The 20717-nt window shown below is 40.6% G+C and overlaps 1 protein-coding gene across 1 annotated transcript; it reads left to right on the top strand.

Annotated features, from left to right (window-relative positions):
* The first annotated feature begins 208 nt into the window (after positions 1-208).
* Positions 209-19474, top strand: LOC117269334 (keratin, type I cytoskeletal 18). Its single transcript, XM_078162078.1, has 12 exons — positions 209-518; positions 649-777; positions 8483-8632; positions 10079-10351; positions 10505-10630; positions 11132-11214; positions 12667-12823; positions 14617-14781; positions 15363-15488; positions 16357-16574; positions 18137-18165; positions 19300-19474. The coding sequence occupies exons 4-12, from the start codon at positions 10088-10090 to the stop codon at positions 19413-19415; spliced, it is 1284 nt and encodes a 427-aa protein (XP_078018204.1). The 5' UTR covers positions 209-518; positions 649-777; positions 8483-8632; positions 10079-10087; the 3' UTR covers positions 19416-19474.
* Positions 19475-20717: the final 1243 nt, after the last annotated feature.

Raw genomic sequence — 20717 nt, 5'->3', positions numbered from 1 at the left:
TATATCTTAAAATATTGTCTTGCTAAAATACGGCTAGTGTGAAATAACTTTGCATTATTATGGAGAAATTTATATTTGGCGTTTTATTTAGGAGGGTCATGAAATGTCCTCTGTTCTGTATAGTCTTTGAACGTCTCATGTCGTTTCTACTGTTAATTTGGGTAATCCAGGTGTCAATCTGTTAATTAGCCAATCAGTGCCGGATTCTGAGAGGGGGCGGGGCCAAAAGAAAGAAGATGGAGGCTCAGTGATTCGCAAAGAGAAACCGGAAGTAAAACGGAGAGACCGAGATGCTAAGAGCTATTTGTAACCAATTTAAACTATTTAAAGTTAATGCCATTAATGAACATAAACACTGGAGGGTTTATCTGTGTGTTACTAGGTACTAAACGGAAGAGTGAGCCGTGTTTGGAGCTGTTTCAGTCAGTAATTCTACTAAACTCCAGTGACGCCATTCTCTGCCGTGAGCTAATGCTAGTTAGCTTCCATCGCTAGCTGGGAAGAGAAGAAGACTGAGTGTGAGTTGGAGACATATTTACATTAGGTTAAGTTTCGGAGTGAGTATGGACATTACATGTGAATTGTTAATGATATGGACATTTATGGTCACAGATTGGGAATTTATTAGTGTTGTAAATTTCTGGATAGTGTGCCTTGGTGGACTTCAGGACTTCATGCCGCCTCCAGGATGGTTTCTCCACCTCACCTCACACCTTACTGCTGGACAGAGGATTTTGAGAAAACCGCTACAAACAGTGTCTGAGTTCTCAAAGATCAGTGAGTACTGAGAAAATACTTCACTTGAGGATTTAAATAAGCTCCAACATGCACGCCACCGACATGGTACATAACTGAGTTTACAAAACCCTGGGTATTTTTTTTATTTAATTAGTTTTAATTGTCGCATGAAAGTTAAAGGGTGGCCTCTTGTTTTGTTTTGTGCTAATAAGTATTATGTTGTTGCATTATGTATTTGTGATTTAATGTTATTCCATGGCTGATAAGTGTGTGTCATGTGGTTAAGGTAAGGGCTATGTGTGTTAACGGTATGCATGGGAGTTTGTGAGCTCAAGTTACAGTATAGCTATGAGAATAAACGAACCAGGCCTCTCTGCAACCTAGTCAGAGTCATATGTTGTAGTTTAAATTAGACACATCCCAAAAATTGATATTTTATTAGACTCCCATCAATTCACCCCCACATGCATAGGGTGTTATCAGGTGTAAAGAGGTATGCTATGACATTTCAATAACAAATTGAGTGGGAGGTCTACATGCATTTTCCATGACCAACGGCCTTCACCTGCAAAATGGCACTCAAATTAACACGTACTGAACAGAAAGTGACTCAAAATGACAACAAAAAGATGCAAAGGATCTGCAGAGAGACACAAAATTGTATTTAGGTTATTGTGTTCTGCCTTTCCACACGGAGCACTCACCTGTCACTCAAACGTAATTGGTCAACACTACCCATTGATGGCAGTGTTGGCAGCCGAAATTGAGGCAGCTGATTCGGCCCGATTCTGGGGCATCATTCATGCCAAGTCTTAGCCGACAGGCAATTGGATGCGACCTGACTAATTTCATCTGGCATGCCGAGTTTGGGCCAATGCTGGACCAGGTCAGTTTGGCTACCTGAGTAGTCGGACCACGAACAAAAAACCATAACATTTCCAATACCAACATTTTGTCCTGTTGCCTACAGATTCAGCATACATGTAGATATCTGTTTCAAGAGATTAAGGGGGGCTTGACTGGAGCCTCAGCAGTTTAAACCCTTGCACTGGGAATTTTGTGAGAAACAACTACTGAGGTGCCACTGAGCAAAACAAAACAGTTACAGCTATTCAACTGTCAGCAGGACTGTAGTTGCACCATTGAGCAGCTCCCAAAGGTGCTGCCCTCCCTCCTCCTGCTGCTACTATCCCAGGCTGTGAACGGGATAAAAGTGTGCTCTTAGTGAAGTTTTCCTGTTAAATAAGGGTTAACACACACACACACACACACACACACACACACACACACCTATTTCCCTTTCAACTTTTCATACACTCACCAGCTTTGCATATAGATCCATATCTTAAATATTACCAACCCTCCTGATAATAATCTCCACACACATACTGAGCAGTCTGACGTGTTTCCGTCACACAAAGCAACCTGCAGTCAAACAGGAGGGGGAGGAAAACCCAAATGGAAGAACGAAGAAAAAAAAAGTACAGTTAAAGCAAAGGAAAAGAGAGAGCGAGTGCAGGTGCTGACCTCCAGAGCTGCTCACATATGGTGCTATGGGTGTGTAATTTCTCCGCTGCAGATTCTTATCTTCTTATCAGAGGACGGCTGGTGTACTGACGTCCGCCCATCAAATGGGGACTCGGGGGCCCAAATTGCATCAATCAGGGTCTGGAGTGGAGCGGTGCTTTGAGTTCCTTAAATTGGTGGAATAACGAATCCACTTCCAATTGTTACCTTAGATTTCAACTTTTGATGGGGAACTGTGAGAAAAGAAGCAGATGCGGAAGAAAATCTGTAGGAAAAACAACCTGCAGTCGAGTCCACAGCTTGTTTGCATGTGCAACTTGTTGCTGCCTCTAATGATTTACAGTAATGTTTTCTCAATAACATACCTCAATGTTGTTAAATTAGATGTGATCACACTAATTGTTTGGAAATGTAAAGGATTGTAAACAACAGACTGCTCGCCTCACAACTTCAACAAATGTCCAACCTCCCTCTTCCCTAGCATGCATCATTAAAAGGCTCAAACCAATCTGAATGGGTCACATGACAAAGCCGTTGTGGTCTCCTAGGTCTGTCGATTGCCAAGCTTTTTTATATTATGTAATAATTCTATGATCTGCAGTGACCCAATTCTTAATAAAATTTATACATACATCTGTTATAGTGGAGTAGAACGAAGCTGCAGTATCCACAGAGGCTAATTTGGCTCACAGACAGCAGTCAGTTGATAATAAATACAGAAGAAACACACAGGTTAATAACAACATCATCACTTGGGCCTTTTTCACCGCAGACATTTTGACTAATAGCTCATGAATCTTACTTTCTGGACGCACACTGTTCACAGGACAGCGATGCTACAGTGTGCTTCTCCTGTCTCACATCACTTGGGTCAGCTCCCAAAATCTGTGATCTAACACTGCGCTCAAACTTGAATTACTGCTGGCTTTCTGTCAGAGTAGCTGGCCTTTTTGTCTTGCTCTTTTAAACACCACTCTTTTTCCAGATTAGGGCTCTGCAGGTTTACTTTAACAATTTTCACCTGTTTTCAAGCATCATTTTTGGGACTCAACACGTTCCTGATCAGAATGCGGCAGAGGATAAATGATAAATGCACAATGACAAGTTGTGGACTGATTCTTTGTTGGCTGTTTGTCTGTCATCTTCTCTATGAGTCTGTGTTTGTTTGTCCGTCTGTCAGCCAGCCAACACAAATGCTGCCAGCAGCAGCATTTGTAAAAGGAAGCAATCACTTCAGGGGCAAAATGACTATTGAGAGGCGTCAGTCATGTCCGTGGCCAGAGAGGCAAGGATGTTGCACAGTATGACACTGAAGTCATTTGTTTCTCCCTGCAGCCCTTTTTCAGGACTTCACCTGATCTAAATAACAAAAAAATCTGTTTGTATTTTTGCTCTGGCTTTCACTGTATTTGTGCTTTGTTATGACTTTGTTGCCGTGTCCCTCTGCCTCACGTTTTGTCGTCAACTTAAAGTCCAATTTTACCCTCCGAACTGACTGCTTATTTAAAAATCACAAGTGGATTCTGTGTTTGTGTCCCAAACTGTCATGCTGATTTCAGAGTGAATCTCCCATTTTTCATCATCCAAATAAACCATAAAATGTTCCTGTCTGTGCGGTTTAAAATCTTGTGATTTTATGAAAGTGATGACCTGACCTGGATGTCTTCAGTGTCACGGCGTTAGCACTCTCCTCTGCTGGTGTGTGTGTACTTTGCTGGTGTGGTCACATGATCGCTTCTGACAGGGGTCACAAGGGGTCAAGTGGGGTCATGAGTAGTATCCTGACATCCTGCCAGTCTAATCACCTGTTTATTTTTTTAACAACCAAACTTGGATCCGCAGCGGCCGAAGGAAGGAGAGCCAAAAGAAAGGGAGAGTGAGAAAGTGACAGTAGGAGGAAAGGTTGATTGAAGTTCAGTTTGATCATGATTGAGCTCATGTAGGCGTGTGCATCTCATATTTGGTGCTAGTCTTAGTACAAAGTGCTGTTGAGTTTACATGTCTCTTTATTTAACCCCTTAATATGCTTTATTTAAAAGTCTAGTGGAGAGCCAAATGTATTGAAAGATACCAGACTGTACCAGATTTCCAGAAATTAATTAATTAATAGTTCAAAATAGTAACATTCAAATAGTTCATTTTGATGAAATTGAGTCTTGAGTTTGACTATATCACTCAGCATAAACGTAATTTAACTTTAATAAGGAGCTGAAACAAGCAGATACATAATATACTCCATATTTTGCCAAACAGTGCAGATTAAGATTATTTTTCAGCCTTGAAGCTACTTAAAGTGGAAGTTATAAGACAATATTAAATAAAAAGGACATTTTAATAGTTTCTTTTTATTTTAATTCTCATTCAAATCCATTTAAATTACATTTTAATTTTCCAAGCACCTAAAAATATGGAAAAATCCATTCAGACAGTCTGTTGGGATGACTGGACTATAGCTAGCAATACAGTATAGCTTGTTGCTGCCCTCTTTTGGGAAGTAAGGTGCCTGCTGTGTTCTGCATTTCACTCGTATTGACCAGCCTCCACCACAGAGGGGAGATAGATGATAGCTGTAACATTGGAGATCATTGACCGGTGAGGGATGTGTGGTTTGATGGGGAAAATGCACTGAGGGCACTGGCAACATTTTGAGCCAGTGAAAATCTGCAATAATGAAATACAAATGTGTGTTTTTAAACATTCTCTGTCCCTTCCAGTCCTTCACATAACCCACTTTAACTTTACTCTATTGACAAATTCCATCACTGTCTAGGACAATGTTACTCCTACATAAAATCATTATCATCCTTGAATTACATTTAGATGGATTCTTAAAACTGATTTTTATCAATTAACCTCTCAATGATGTATAGACATAATATGCTTGACATCATATTATGCTCTATATGTTCTATATTGTTGATTTTATTCCTGTATCTTTGGTTGTATTGTTAGTTTGGAACACTAGGTTTGAGAAGTGCCATACAAATCAATCATTCATTCATTCATTCATCTTCTAACCGCTTCATCCTCTTGAGGGTCGCGGGGGGGCTGGAGCCTATCCCAGCTGACATTGGGCGAGAGGCAGGGTACACCCTGGACAGGTCACCAGACTATCGCAGGGCTACAAATCAATCATTATTATTTATAATTAGATGCAAGAGATTCACGTCTTAATTCCTAAATATGCTGTATATAACTCTGGAGAAAGAAAGTTGATGGTTGAGTCTCATTCCCAGGTTGTCAAATACCAATGTTTTGTTAGGAAGTCAGACTGAACCAATAACCCAAAGCTCTGGTATTTGAGGACCTGGGACTGAGGTTCAACAATCAACTGTCTTTCTCCAGAGTTACATACAGCACCTTTTAATACAACAGCATCAGGTTACATTTTTTTTATCTTTTAGGATGATGTGCTCTGGCAAACCATCTTTCGTAAGTGCATCACAACAGTGATGTTATTATTTTAATGAAATATGGTCATTGCATGATCACTATGGTGGTGCTGTGAAATATAAAATGATCAACTAAGCGTTGTTCTGAGATTTTTAATTTTAAGCTTATTTTTTCACTTATGTTGCAGCTCATGATATGTAAGGACAAATTAAAGAAAAATAAAAGTCAGCTTGCTATAGCCATTTGCTTTTTGCTCAGACACAGCTCACAGAAACTAAAAGCAGAATGTTTGAGGATGCAGATAGAGACATTTGCAACACTGAAAGACACCGGGAATATTTTCAACTCACCTTTGAATATGATAATATGAGAGGAACACACGCTTTACCCACACACTTTTAATATCACACGTTCCTCTATGTCTCTATAAGACTTTGCATGGACAAAGTTCATATGAGTCACAGGACTGAATTACAGTATCAGTAGTCTGTAGGGCTGTGTAAGCATGAGAGAGCGTGTGTGTGTGTGTGTGTGTGTGTGTAGTAAGTTAGAGAATATTTACTTCCATCCAGTAACTGGAAGTTAATATTGACTGTACTGTAGCAGCGTCTGTCAGTTACACACGTGTATGTGTGTGGAGTAAATAGATGACAATAGTCAGTCTCAACTTTTCCCCTGCAGCTAAAATACAGCTTCATCTTCAAAGTTATAAGTTTATTTACAATGACGGCAGCTTTATTTTGTGTCTGCATGTAAACTATTATGAGTTTGCAAAATGTCTGTTCCAAAGTGCCTCTGCCGGCAGGTTTTCTTTCTCTGTGAGTGACTCGCTGAATATTTTATCTCCGACCGGTAGGAGGAGGTTCAGGTTACAGCAAGATGACTGACTGCAGGACAGGAGGGCTCCAGAAAACTGCAGGCAGGTGCTCCACCCGCCCACATCCAGACAGTAAAGGGGTGGTGATGATAATGAGATATTTAATAGCACAGATACATGAGAGGGCACGCTTTATTGTCACCGGTGATGCTGCTGGGTGGAAGCTGAGTGCTGTCAGCATCACTGACTGAATATGAATGTATGTATGTAGGTATGTATGTGTTTTTTAGGATTTGAAGCTGCACTAACTTATATTTTTATGGTAATGTAAAAGTGGTCTCTCATAGCGATGAACCCACAAGAAATTATCATCCAACTGTGCAGTCCTCCTCATCTCTACAGAGCATTTTATCATCTTTCAGCTCATTGTTTTGGTTTCACAGCCCACAGTTTTACTGTTGTGGTTCACTCGCTGATCTCATCAATCGTGTTTTCAACCAAAGCAGGCAGTTTCACTGGAAAAAGCTCTAGAAACAGACTGTTCGCTGCCTGCAGAACACCAAACAGCTGACAGATAACAACCAGCTTGTAAGCAAAGTGGAGCATCTAGTAGTTATTTGTAGTTACTGGAGACCAAAAGCAGAGCTCGAAGGAGAGTGAATATACATTTACCAGGTGGCCAGAAACACAACTCCAAATAAATGATCATGTTGATCTGTCTGTTGGATGTGTAAGGTGATAATACTCAAATGTTTAAAGTCCCCGTGATGCATGTACAGCTTCACACTAGAAGGCTGTTTTCAAATTTCTCTGCCCTCACCTTAAATCTGAGTTTTACTGCATATGAGCCACTAGTTTGGAAGCCAATTGTAGTCCAAATAGGCAACCTAATAAAGTGTGATGTGGAAACTTGAAACCTCCAGGGCACATAGACCTACACTGCACACTTCTGATTTTAATATATATATATATATATTTTTCATTTTATTTAAGACACTCGATATACGGTAGCTGCTACAGGAATTGCTGCCAAACAAAGTTTCATTGTATCGTGTGTACAGTGACAATAAAGCTGCTTCTACCAAGAGTGGACTTTTTAGTCAAGTAGGAGACATCTTGTGTCCCGCAGTTAAACAGCTGAAATCAAGAATATTTGTATTTTTATAGAACCGTAATTTTTCAATGAATACAACTCGATAATTGGTATATTTATTCATTTATTTGGGAATCACAAATTACTATTACAAGCCCAGCACTTACATATGTCTGAAACACGTCTGGAGGGGATCTTTTAAGGTACTGTATACTATGCAAGAATTTTCGGTTACTGTTTGTAAACACAACATTGGCCCCTCCCTACACTGCCTGATCATAGATAAACTGCAAACTACCATTGTAGGAACATTTGTTGTGACGGAAAAGGCGATACATTAGCAAGCTAATTTTGCTAACTGCCAGCACCTTCTTGTCCATCAGGAAACGGGCCAACACTGCATCTCATTTTGGAATAAGCTTTGTCTGCATTTCGCCTCGCTATATTTGTTTTTTTTTTTTTTTTTGTTACTGTTGCTTCGTCTTGGATGGATCGTTCTTACGGTCTGGCACCCCGTTGCTACCTTTTTATAGAATCCCAACTTCACCTGCGCACTGTGCCCAGGGACGTCCTGAACACAGCAAAATAAGAAGCAAGTAAGAAAATACAGGCAGAGTCTCTGCAGAGAAATACACCACCACACTTCCAGTGGGTTATAAGTGAGGATAAAGAGGGATTACGTCTGCATTACTCTATGCAGGGATACAGTTCTCTACAGAATTGATCAAGCTAGAAAAAATATTTTGACTACTAAGAAATGGCTCCTATCAGAGCTGAGCAACAAGGCTGATTCTGTAACTGCCTTCATAGTAAAAAGGTACAAAGTGAGCATCTAAGCTTATTGCACCTCAACAATAGGCAGGAAAATGGAAAGGTGTGTTTCATTACAATACTCCACATCTACCTTTCTCAAGAGCTTCAGGTGCGGCGAACACACCTCCTGTTCAGAGCAAGCCCCTCCCCCTTCCTGCACACCTGCATATAAGCACACCTGTCGCATCAGCAGCACAGAGCCTCTTGTATTCCTCTGGATCCCACTGTGCCTCCATCTGAATAAAACACTGGTGAGTAGGATGTTTTGTGGTGAAATTATTATTGTTTAAGCAATGTGATTCATCATAATTATTATTATTTAAATAATTTAAATGGTTTTAGTCTGTTTTTTTTATTAATTATTTTAGTTGTGATGATGAAGAAAATTTGAGCATTGATCTAAATCAAAAGTATAATTGCAAGAAAAAGCCTCTACTGCTCTCAAGCAAATGAAATTTATCTTCCTGTTCACTCTCATTCAGCCGCTGTCATCATGACTATTTGTCAGCTAAATTACAAGATGATTTAAAAAGAAAAATGAAATACAAGTCCATATCCTGCGGAACAAAGTGGCTCCTTGTGTCACTGGAATTCGCTCGGAATATTTTCCTGATCATTTTCCCAAGCTCTATCTTTCATCAGAACAAGGAGCGTCTGTCTCCTGCTGGGTCCTTTGTAGTGTTGTGGGAACGGTGTTGCAAGGATCAAGTGACAGAGAGACAGAGAGGTTCCCTTGACCGCTAATCTACAGAAACACACACGGACAAAGATATACTGTCCTGTGCTGTGTTTGACACCAGCTAGTCACACTACAGGAAGTAATGTGAACACCTGTTAAACTTACTATCAAATGAGGTTAAAGATATTTAAACAAAGTAACATGGCTGATTTTTTTTCTTTGCATATGAACTGGATCTAAACTGAAACATAATTTTCGTGATCTTTTATAATATTTAACCACATTTGTGTAACATTTACCCACATCTTCAGTAGTCTAACCCTTTACAGAGGCTTCTGTTTTTGGGAGCCACTTTTCCTCTCTTCACTTTTTTTCCTGTTTTTATGAATCCTCTATTAGTCGCTTCTTGAATATAAAATGCATCTTATTATCATAGTAATAGACTATGTGAGAGCGTTTTCAGTCCTGGTGAGAGGCTCTCCTTCGACCCGGGGTTGAGCTGTGCTCATTTACATTTTGATTTTACACTGACTTGAGTTGAAGTTGCATTTGAGCGGAGCCGAGACGGACAGACTGAAGTGGCTCCAACCATAAAGTCAGTCGTCTCTTCGATGCAGATGGTTCATTTGAAAAGCCACTAGCCGGCCGTACATACACTCATTGAAAGACTCCTTTCATCATTTTCAGTGGGGCGTTCAGTGGCCTTGAATATAAGGCCCTACTTGTATTTAAGTCTAGCCAAATGCTAGAATAAAACACATTTACTTAAGGGCCACAAAAGAGCTTTTCCACAGCCCGATCTCATGTAACACTGGCTTTAAATGGCTGCAATAGGTCAAACAGTCTGGCATTTCAAGTTATGTATTTTCCCTACGACATCTGTAATTTGAACACAAGATGAACCCTTAGCAGCTGTAATAGATATAACGTGTGACTGTGCTCTTGTTCTGTTTCTCTCATGTGTTGCCTCCTTCGTCTTCACCAATGTTTCCACGTGTTGCTCTTTGTGCTCTCATAGCCGCCCATCATGGCCTCCAGCATTTCGATGAGGAGCTTCTCCATGAGCCGTCAGCCTTCCTTTTCCAGTCGTTCTCTGATGGACACTGGCCGTGCTCGCTCCCGCGCTTCGGTATCTTTTGCTGCAGCCAGCCCGCTGAGCCGTTCGGCCTCCATCGGCCAGGATCTCAACGGGCCAGTTAGCCTGCAACTGAACGGCCTCCACGGCAACTGCACCAACGATAAGGAAGCCATGCAGAGTCTCAACAGCCGTCTGGCCAACTACCTGGACAAGGTCTGACATGTAGCACAGTACCAGCTCTGTTAAATTGTTGGTCAGCAGCCAAATGAGTAATGGATGTTTGTGACCATCCAGATGAGGAAATTATACTTTTGGTAGCAAGCTGACACACTGATCATTAAAAACTGTCTCTTTGTCTTCCTCCAGGTGCGTTCACTGGAGCGCTCCAACGCCGACCTGGAGGCGAAGATCAAGCAGCTGATGCTTGACCGCATTCCCAAAGGTCACGACCTTGATTCCATGATGGCTCAAGCTCATGCTGTTGAGCAAGAGGTAGACACGAAAGGGACATGCAAACACACGGACAAACACTATACAGACAGGCAGCAGGTTTTGGGTTTTGTGTCACTGAACAATGCTCAAGGTTATGATGACTTTGGTTATTTTACATAGACAAAACATTCATGCAAATGTGGAGCCTTTTAGCAGGAGCTGCGTTAGTAGAGTCATCAGAGGCAGAATCTGACCTACACCTGATCTTTAAGTTACCAAACCAAGTCTGAAGTTAATGATTATTTTTGCCTGTTTTGACCAAACAGAAAAAGTTACAGTTTAATGAAGTTGGAATGTGCCACCTTATTAGACAAGAACTTTATTTTTCAAGTTTAATTCCACTATAAAGTACAACAGCTACTGTGTTTTACTGTGAATATACTAAATACAGTATGAACATGTAAACATTATACAAGAAGCATCACATTTACATGACTTCAGTGTGAAGGCAAGATGTTACTGTCTATTATAACATTGTTACCAAACGTTAATGTTTGTCAGGTGAGGAAGAGGACCTTGGAAAATGCTCGTCTCATGTTAGAGATTGATAACGCTAAACTGGCTGCTGATGACTTCAGAATCAAGTGAGTGATTCATGATTACTGCATGAAGATAAGCAAATGGAAACATGGAAATGTTTTGGATGTCTCTCTCTTTTTTTTAGATATGACTTATTGAGAGTTTAGCAGCAGCCACTTTGCTTTTGTCACATTTGAGGATGAATTTAGATAAACTGTTGACGTAAATTCATGTCCATCGTTGGAATACTGAACTGGCCCAAGGGCCCAAAGTGTTAGGGGCCCCACTGGCCTTCACCTGCAAAATTTCATTTGAAGAGATGGATACTGACCAGAAAGAGACTCAGAATGACCACAAAGAAACATAAGAACAAAGACAAGGTGATACAAACGATTATAAAGAGATGCAAAACAACCACAAAGAGACACAAAACAACCACAAAGAGACATAAAATTACCACAGAGATACAAAGTGACCACAAAGAGACACAAAACGACCACAGACATAAAATGACCACAGAGATACAAAACAACCACAAAGAGACACAAAACAACCACAAAGAGTCACAAAACAACCACAAAGAGACACAAAATGACCACAGACATAAAATGACCACAGAGATACAAAACAGCCACAAAGAGACACAAAATGACCACAGAGATACAAAACAACCACAAAGACACACAAAACGACCACAGACATAAAATGACCACAGACATACAAAACAGCCACAAAGAGACACAAAATGACCACAGAGATACAAAACAACCACAAAGACACACAAAACGACCACAGACATAAAATGACCACAGACATACAAAACAACCACAAAGAGACACAAAACAACCACAAAGAGTCACAAAACAACCACAAAGAGACACAAAATTACCACAGAGATACAAAGTAACTACAAGGAGATACAAAATGACCACAAAGAGACACAAAACAACCACAGAGATACAAAGTAACTACAAAGAGATACAAAACAACCACAAAGAGACACAAAACGACCACACAGACATAAAATGACCACAGAGATACAAAACAACCACAAAGAGACACAAAACAACCACAAAGAGTCACAAAACAACCACAAAGAGACACAAAATGACCACAGACATAAAATGACCACAGAGATACAAAACAGCCACAAAGAGACACAAAATGACCACAGAGATACAAAACAACCACAAAGACACACAAAACGACCACAGACATAAAATGACCACAGACATACAAAACAACCACAAAGAGACACAAAACAACCACAAAGAGTCACAAAACAACCACAAAGAGACACAAAATTACCACAGAGATACAAAGTAACTACAAAGAGATACAAAACAACCACAAAGAGACACAAAACGACCACACAGACATAAAATGACCACAGAGATACAAAAGGACCGCAAGAGATACAAAACAACCACAAAGAGTTTATGATGCACTTTCTTTTGAAATGATAAAGAAAGTAAAGTTCCTCTGCTTTCCTCTCCTATTTTCCTGACTCACATTAGGTGGGAGACTGAGCTGGTGATGTGTCAGTCTGTGGAGCGAGACTGTGTCGCTCTGAAAAAGGCCAAGACCGACCACGAGCAGATCATCGCCTCCCTGAGGGGGGATCTGGACAGCCTGAAAGAAGAACTTTACTTTCTCAAGAAAAACCACGAGGAGGTAAATGTGTTTTGTTAACTCGATATGTCTGCACTCGTTTCTTAGCCCTGCTCTTTTCTTCCCAGCCCATATTTGGATGGTATGCTGGTCTTTTTAACACTGTTTTTATCACGTTTTCTTCTCCATTACTCAACATTTGCCTCATCTCGTTTTCATTTGGCCCTCTCTCCTCGACTCCAACCTGCCCTCACAAAAGCCAAGTTGTTTGATATTGGGCTGACCCAGTTTAATGGACTCAAGAGGTCTTATTTAGAGCCTAAGCGGAGAAAAAAAAACGTGTAGGGAGGGGGAAGAGAGTGAGAGGTGGTCCTCTGGTTACTCTACAGACAAAAGGAGCAGGTAGATCTGGTTTCCCAAACCTGCTCTTTCTGTCCAATCAGCTGATCTGAGGCTGCTGTCCTCTGGGGGGATGAGAAGCTAAGATAAACTTACCCCCTCTCACTAAGAGAAGGATGAATTGCCTTACCAGAACAAGATGTGAATGAAGCTGCACAGAGCCAATTCATGATCTACAGCAGATATCAGGAATTAATTACACCAGATTATTTTTTATATATCCTTCATGCATATTACCTATGTGTACTTATTTTACATTTGCTTGTTTGTCTTATTTTACGATCTTTATCTGCTCATCTATGAAATCTCTGTCAGTCCTTTATGTTGAAAAGATAGACCTTTTCAGAAAAGAAAAGCAGGATCTCTGGGGGTTAGCTGTGGAACTAGATCACATCCCATCAGCCATGCTTCCCACAAACATTGTAACACTTTGCATAAAATAAAATATGTTACTAAACTTTAACGTCAAGCGGAGGCCTCCCTCTTGAAAATTACTGGAGTCCTCTGTGTGGTGTTTTTAAATTAAAGAAGTATTTCACCACTAGAAAGATGGCCTTTTAATAAAACTGGGATGTCTCTGCAGCAGAAAGATGCAAATACTTTTTAAACTGGTTCCATAGAACCAGAGAAAACAGAGAATAAGCACGTTTTTGCTCAAGAGGGAGCGAATTTACAACTACCAGAATGCACTGTGTCACACCAGACCAATAAATGCTCCCTCTGGTGGGTGACGCATTGTAAACATGTCCGCTTTAAACAATGGTGGCTGGCTGGCAAGAAACAATCTCGTATTACAGTTAAACAGTGAGCTAAAACATGTTTTTGAAAACATTTGAGCTGAGAAATAAACAACTCAGTAACACAGACAGATTTTTATATTTGACCAGCGCTGCCAAGTCTTAACGTTTGATCTCAGTTTTTTTCAGCTTCGGTTTTCACTATCACAGCAGCAACATTAACCCTAAAGTAAGAAACCAAAGTATATCAGTATGCAATTCAATGATTCTCATTCTGACTAGTTTTTAACTACCTTATATACAAAAACAGCATCATAAAATTCCTAAAATTTAGTTATGGCTTTTGGTTTTGGTGCCACCCCAAGATTTTCAGAGGCCTGCAAATTTACTTTGGGTGACACTAACGATGTCACTGAGAAACGAGAGTGAAAGAGATCCAGCAACAGAGTTGAATAGAGTTTAGCGTGTGTGTGTGGGAGAGACAGAGAGTTGAAAAGCCAGAGGTAAGGTGAGCTCTGCCCCATCAACTATTGATAGAGAACATCTAAATTATGAAGATGTCCTCACATCCTCTCTGCCACCTTGCGGTGTAGGATTCACCCAACTGTCCCTGGTTCCTTTTGTCGCCTGTATAGTCACACATATGGCACGACACAGTGCATCCATGATGGTCTTTTCAATCAAAAATAAACGCATACATACATACTTGTCACCCCACAGGAACTGGAGCAGATGAAGTCTCGTATTGCCAGAGATGAGGTGAATGTGGAGGTGGACTCGGCCACTGGGCCTGAGCTGGGCACCGTTCTGTCTGACCTGCGTTCCCAGTATGAGGGGATTGTCAAGAGGAACAAGGACCAAGCGGAGCAGTGGTACCGCAAGAAGGTGTGTGAAGAAAGGGCCATTTCTTTCTCATGGCAAGAGAAAGTTTAATAGAAACTGTAACTAACTTATTATTTTCATCAGCAAATAATTTGCTGATATGGTTTTTTAAATGAATTGTGTCACTGTTTAGTGTGTGATCTGTCCAAAAATAGGTTTAAAAAATGCCCATCACAACTTCTAAGAGGCCAGTTTGATGTCTTTATGTCAACAAAAAGTCCAAAACCCTAAGATATTCAAGTAACGCAGCAAAACCTGACATTTGAGAAGCTTTAATAAGCTTGAAAAATGACTGAGATGATTCATCTATTAAAATGGTTGCCAATTTTCTGTCAATCGACAAGTCAGTTAATTACAAATTGTTTCGTGTCAACACTGAAATAATTTTTTGCTAACACTTGCCACCTGTCTAATCCTACTGTATCACTGTTTGTGACTTAAATAGCCTTAACAAAGTCAGACAAAAACTTTAAAAATGAATACTATATTCAGAAAAGAAAGGAGGGGAAACCCACAATTATTAAATTCATCTTGCAGTCCGGTACATGCATTTCATGTAAGTGTGTACGTTGTGTCCTGTCCAGCTGGAGACTGTGCAGAACGAGGTGAAGGAGAGCAACGAGGCTCTGAGAGGAGCTCAGAGCGAGCTGACCGAGAGGCAGCGCTTCCTGCAGACCCTGGAGGTGGAGCTGGAGAGCCTGCACAAACAGGTGAGCTCCTACACCTGAGGAGGGAGCTGAAAAGTGGAGCAAACGATTCCATGAACACACACAAGAGGATTTTATGCGACATACAGTAGGATGAAATTTGGTGAAAGATAAATGTCATTTTCTTCCCTGAAAGCAGAAGGCGGTACCGTGGTGGTGTTTTGGTTTTAAAATAATCGTGCAGGTGATATTTCTACATTTGGAGCTGTGCAAACACAATTCTAATGCACACAAAGAAGCGCAAACACCATAACCATGATGTTAAAATATGGTTATGAGTATTACCTTTGCACAAAGCCACGATAAGGCAGGGTTTATAAGGGCTTTGTTAAATAACAACACAGAAAATCCTTACAGAAGTTCAGATTGAGTCTCAGTCGCACCTGTTTTCTTTTTAACTTGGCATCAGCGTCTGAGAAAAATTATTTTGTTTTTCTCTCTCATAATCCTGTGTTGACAGTAAACATGCTCTCCCACGCTGATAAGTCATGCAGGACCCATAGCGGATTCTGTTGCTAAATTGTATGGGGGTAAGTTTCGGTGGTGAGATGGATAATCGTGTCTGAGCGGCGAATGTTTGTTTTGGATGCCAGGGCCTTGTCAGCTCACAGGTATTTGTTGATAATGGTTTGGGAAGTAATTTCAGAATCAGGAGACACTGAGGTTTGATTTCTACTGGCAGACATCTTCTGAGGAAATGTGAGGAGGATGAAAAGCCAAAACTTACAATACAGTCAGTACAGGCACTGTGATGATGGGTAGATATTAACATATAAACTGATATGATTCTGGGCAACATAAAAGCACACAATAGTAATATTAGACCATAAGGAATGCCAACTGTCTTATTATTTTCCCATTCTCTCTTCAGATAGCAGCGCTGGAGGGTAACCTGGGCGAGACAAGTCAGAAATACTCATCTGAGATGGAGCGGCTGCAGGCCACCCTGAGCCAGCTGGAGGACGACCTCTCCCAGCTCAGGCTGGACATGCAGCGCACCAAGACTGACTACGAGCAGCTCCTCCGCATCAAGCAGAACCTGGAGATGGAGATTGCCACCTACAGGCGCCTGCTGGAGGGAGAGGAGACGTGAGTTTTTACCAAGCAGCAACCTCTGAGGCTGGAAAATTGAGCCAACAGGCAGTGTCAAAAACTGCAGTTCCTCAAATGACCACTTGAGGCTCCAAAAGCGGGTTGATCCTCTTAGACCTGCATGCTAAAATGCCCAACTTTACAAAGGAAATAAACATATTTACAGACATGTATAAAACTGTTTAGATTGCTTTGATTAATTAACCCATTTCTGACAACTGTACGGAGACCCAGAGAGCAGGTGCACACGAGACTTTTGCTTGCCAGTTGGCTAACGTCCGGTATAGCCCTCTGCTATCTTGAGTGGGGATACAGTAATTTAATCATGCAGCTCTTCTAGACTTTTAAAATGTCACCAGACCAAATGGATCCAATCCTGGTGGTGAAACGAGTCATTTCACAGGGACTGTAATGCTAAAAAAAATGTCCACTGATTAACAGACGTCTCTTTCACAATGTAAGTGTATGGGGAAAAAGTAGTCTGGGGCCGTTTAGGGGCCGTTTTGGTAAGGAACCGGAACCGGGCGAGAGAGACAGGATCCGGAATTCGATGGATGCGCATTTCCGTCAAAATAAAAGCACCAAGCTAATAAAAATGCGGTGAAACTTTTTAATTTAAAGAATATAATTTACAAGAAAAGCCCCAAGCCATTAAGTTAACCTTTTTCTTTTATTGTAAATCAATGGTGCGCCAGAATTTAAAGTTTTACTTTGGTGAACACTTTTACTTTGGTGAATTTGGTAAATTCCAGATACGCTCTCTAGACCGGAACCAGTATCCAGACAAAATTCAGAGTGAATGGAAACCAGGCTCTTCACGTACGGCGAAGAGCCTGGTTTCCATTCACTCTGAATTTTGATGCGAGGCTTGGGGAAAAAGTCTTTTTGGGCCCCATGGCATCATGTGACAGAACTGGAAGTTGTAATTCCACCATTTAGCCACCAGGTCAAAATGGCTGAGAGCTTGAAATATCACCACTTCGGGATTCAAAAACCCAAGATGTCGACAGCCAAATGCCATTGAGGTTTCAAAATGGGAGTCCACAAACCAATGGGTGATGTGACAGTGTCCATTGTTTTTATACAGTCTATGATATTTACCAGTCTCATGATCAAATGAGGGAATGAAAAAGGGATCATGCAAGGTTAAAGGTTGCATTCTGTTAGATCTTAACTTAGCACAAAGACTGGAAGCAGGGGAATAGCTAGCTTGGCTCTTTCCAAAGATGACAAAACGCCAGTGAAACCACAAATTGTATAACAAATGAGATAGAACATGTTAATTAGTGGGCTTTAGAGGTGCTGGTAGGCAGATTTTGTCACCCTGGGACAGGGCCAGGCTAGCTGTTTCCCTCTGTTTATAGTCATTATGCTAAGCTAGGCTAACCAGCTGCTGGCTCCAGCCTCATAGTAACTGCGCAGACATGAGAGTGGTATATCTTCTCATCATACACAAAAATAAGCACGTCACAAAATGCTGAAATATTTCTTTGAATGTGTTCATCTTGTTTTCATGTGAGTTTTCTCTCTAACTCTAACATATTTCGTCTCTCCCTCAGAGTCAAAGAAGTTCCTCCTCCACCAAAGAGTGAGTGCTTGGCTTTTGATTTTTTGCCAATTGAAAAACACAAAGTCACAACTTGTGTGTCCAAACAACAGAACGACATATAAGCACAGTATTATATAATATAACAGTACATTAGCACAGGAGAAAGTGAAGCACTGCTCATTTATTCATTTTGAATGCAGCTTATCTTATCATCAGTGAGGTAAAGGGTGACTAACGCTGTATTGATGATGCAGATAAGTCGTGCAAATGTTTATATTGTAATTTGACAGTAGCAGCGAAGCTGACAGACAGACACAAACATATCCATTCACACACCCAAGTTCTGCAGAACTAATTATTGTTTTACGAACCTCAAAAAACAATGCAAACACCTCCAACAGCTCAGCTCCTATTGCAACAAATGTGGGTGTGAAAACATTTATCCCAGTGCTGTAACTGTGTCGTAATCCATCTGAGTCACGCTGCTGGATTAACGAACTGCAAGGTGTTTTGAACATGTTCAACATAAGAAGACGAAAGACAACACAGAGTCACAAGCCGTGACGCCTGTAAGCCTGTGTGGGACAGAGGAGTCAAATAGTTAAAGCTTGTTTGTACAAAAGTGTTTTTAGTGATAACTGCATGTACTGAACCAGAAGCTGTTGAGACATGACATCTTACACAGCACAGTTCATACACATGAAAGTTCAGTGTGCAACACATTGAACTATCAGGAGAAATAAAAGAGAGACAGAGCAGTGACTCAGGCCACACTCAGGTACATGAATCGACACAAATTACAGAGGAATATAACATTAAAATGACTCATCTCAATTTAATTTCCCTCCTCGTCTCACTGCTTTTAATGTTTTTTCGTCTCTCCTCCCCTCTCATATCATCGTCTCCACCTCATTGCATCTCAACTCATCTTTTTCACACTGTATTATTTAATATTTTGTCCCATATGATATAATTTTCTTGTCGTCTTCATTTAATCTCATGCCATCAAACCTTTCCGTATCTTTCGGATATCTTTCTCTTCTTGTATCATCTCTTTTCATTGCAGCTTACTTTCTCACCTGTGTAAATCTCATGTGATCCCTTTCAAACTCATATTACCATATGTCATCTCATCTCATCTCATCTCATCTCATCTCATCTCTGTCTGTGCAGAGGAGCCTGACGTTCGCACCAGGAAGATTGTGAAGGTGGTGACTCAGACGATGGTCAACGGCAAAGTGGTGGACGAATCCAGCGAGGTGGAGCAGATCGAGGAGACCAAGAAATAAAGAAAAAGAGGAAGTGAAGATGAAAATTAAAATGGAAAGGGATGTGAAAAGGAAAAAAAGAGAGAGTGAGAGGAGTGTCAGAATATTACACACGAGCTGCCGAGCATCATTTATTACTACAAAGATATTGTTTTGAATAGGGAATTTTGGAGGGTGGGGGCGTTGCTCGACTATGAATGCTTTGTGTTTTCAGAGAAATGTTTTTCCACAGTTGATTGAATTGTTTCTGGTGATAATGCCACAAACATGCTGTATATGTCCAGTACTGCTGTATGCTTAAGTTAGAGTAGAGCCATGCATTTGTGTGAGAGCACCCAACTAACTAGTTCCTACTGTCTTACTAATTATATACTGTGTACTTAAACAAGATATTTATTTCTTTGTGTGGAAAAGTTTACTTTAGTGAATATAACACATATGCTTACTTATTTTACAAGATTATTGAATTGTCTTTGCCTGTTTTTGTGTTTGTACTCTGTCTAAATAAAGTCTCCTTAATGTCATTTGTACCCCTCCGTTCTTATGTAACTCAGAATAAACATGTTATGGCTTTTCAAGTGAAATTAGCGAATGTCAATATACAGTGTCTTCAGTGAACTCAATTCTCAGGTGGTTGTGATGCTGCTGCAGGTTGCTGTTAATTGCTGCTAGCTGCAGTTTAAGTGCAATCCAATACACACACTACCATAGTGCTCCAGAAGAATATTTGTGATATGTCCTAATACATAGTATGTCAAATTCAGTATGCCTAAAATGCCAGTATGTTCTACTGCATCCAGTCACATTTTGCAGTGCGCAAGCCAGAATGCTTTTCTGGCTATTCTGACCCACAATCCTTTGCACAGCTGAAGAAATGTCACATCGACTGAGCCACAGACAGATGAAAGCTCACTGACAGCTGACAGAAGCTACAATGACTACCATCAATCAAGTCACAAACAATCTGCAGTGTATGTTGCCTAGTTATAATCTGAAAGTTAAGACCACGTACATTGCAAAGTAGCAATGGCAGAGCTCAACAAATATTGTTTTGTTGTATATTAAAGGTAACGTTTATGATGTGCTGTGTACCAAAATGTATACTTTGAATTGGCATCACATATATGAGCAAGAGGGTCAAAGGTCAGACACAATGTTTTGTGAAGTGTCTAACTGTATGCACACATACGCAACAGTACAGGCTTCAAAATGGCAGCTGCAGCATGTACTGAAATGTCAGCAACATGTCAGATGACACTTCTGAGGAAGACTGGACTCACAGTCGAAACTGTCAAGCATGTAAAAGAAACATCTACACTTTTT

Source organism: Epinephelus lanceolatus, chromosome 19, assembly GCF_041903045.1.
Source record: "Epinephelus lanceolatus isolate andai-2023 chromosome 19, ASM4190304v1, whole genome shotgun sequence".
Classification (NCBI taxonomy): domain Eukaryota; kingdom Metazoa; phylum Chordata; class Actinopteri; order Perciformes; family Serranidae; genus Epinephelus; species Epinephelus lanceolatus.
The sequence above is the reverse complement of the archived record's forward strand: the minus strand, read 5'-3'. Positions and strand labels throughout refer to the sequence as shown.

Coding starts and splice junctions, on each gene's coding strand:
- LOC117269334 (XM_078162078.1), top strand. CDS start 10,088: ATGGCCTCCAGCATTTCGATGAGGAGCTTCTCCATGAGCCGTCAGCCT. Junction 12,824..14,616: donor TCAAGAAAAACCACGAGGAG/GTAAATGTGTTT, acceptor GTCACCCCACAG/GAACTGGAGCAGATGAAGTC. Junction 18,166..19,299: donor AGTTCCTCCTCCACCAAAGA/GTGAGTGCTTGG, acceptor CTGTCTGTGCAG/AGGAGCCTGACGTTCGCACC.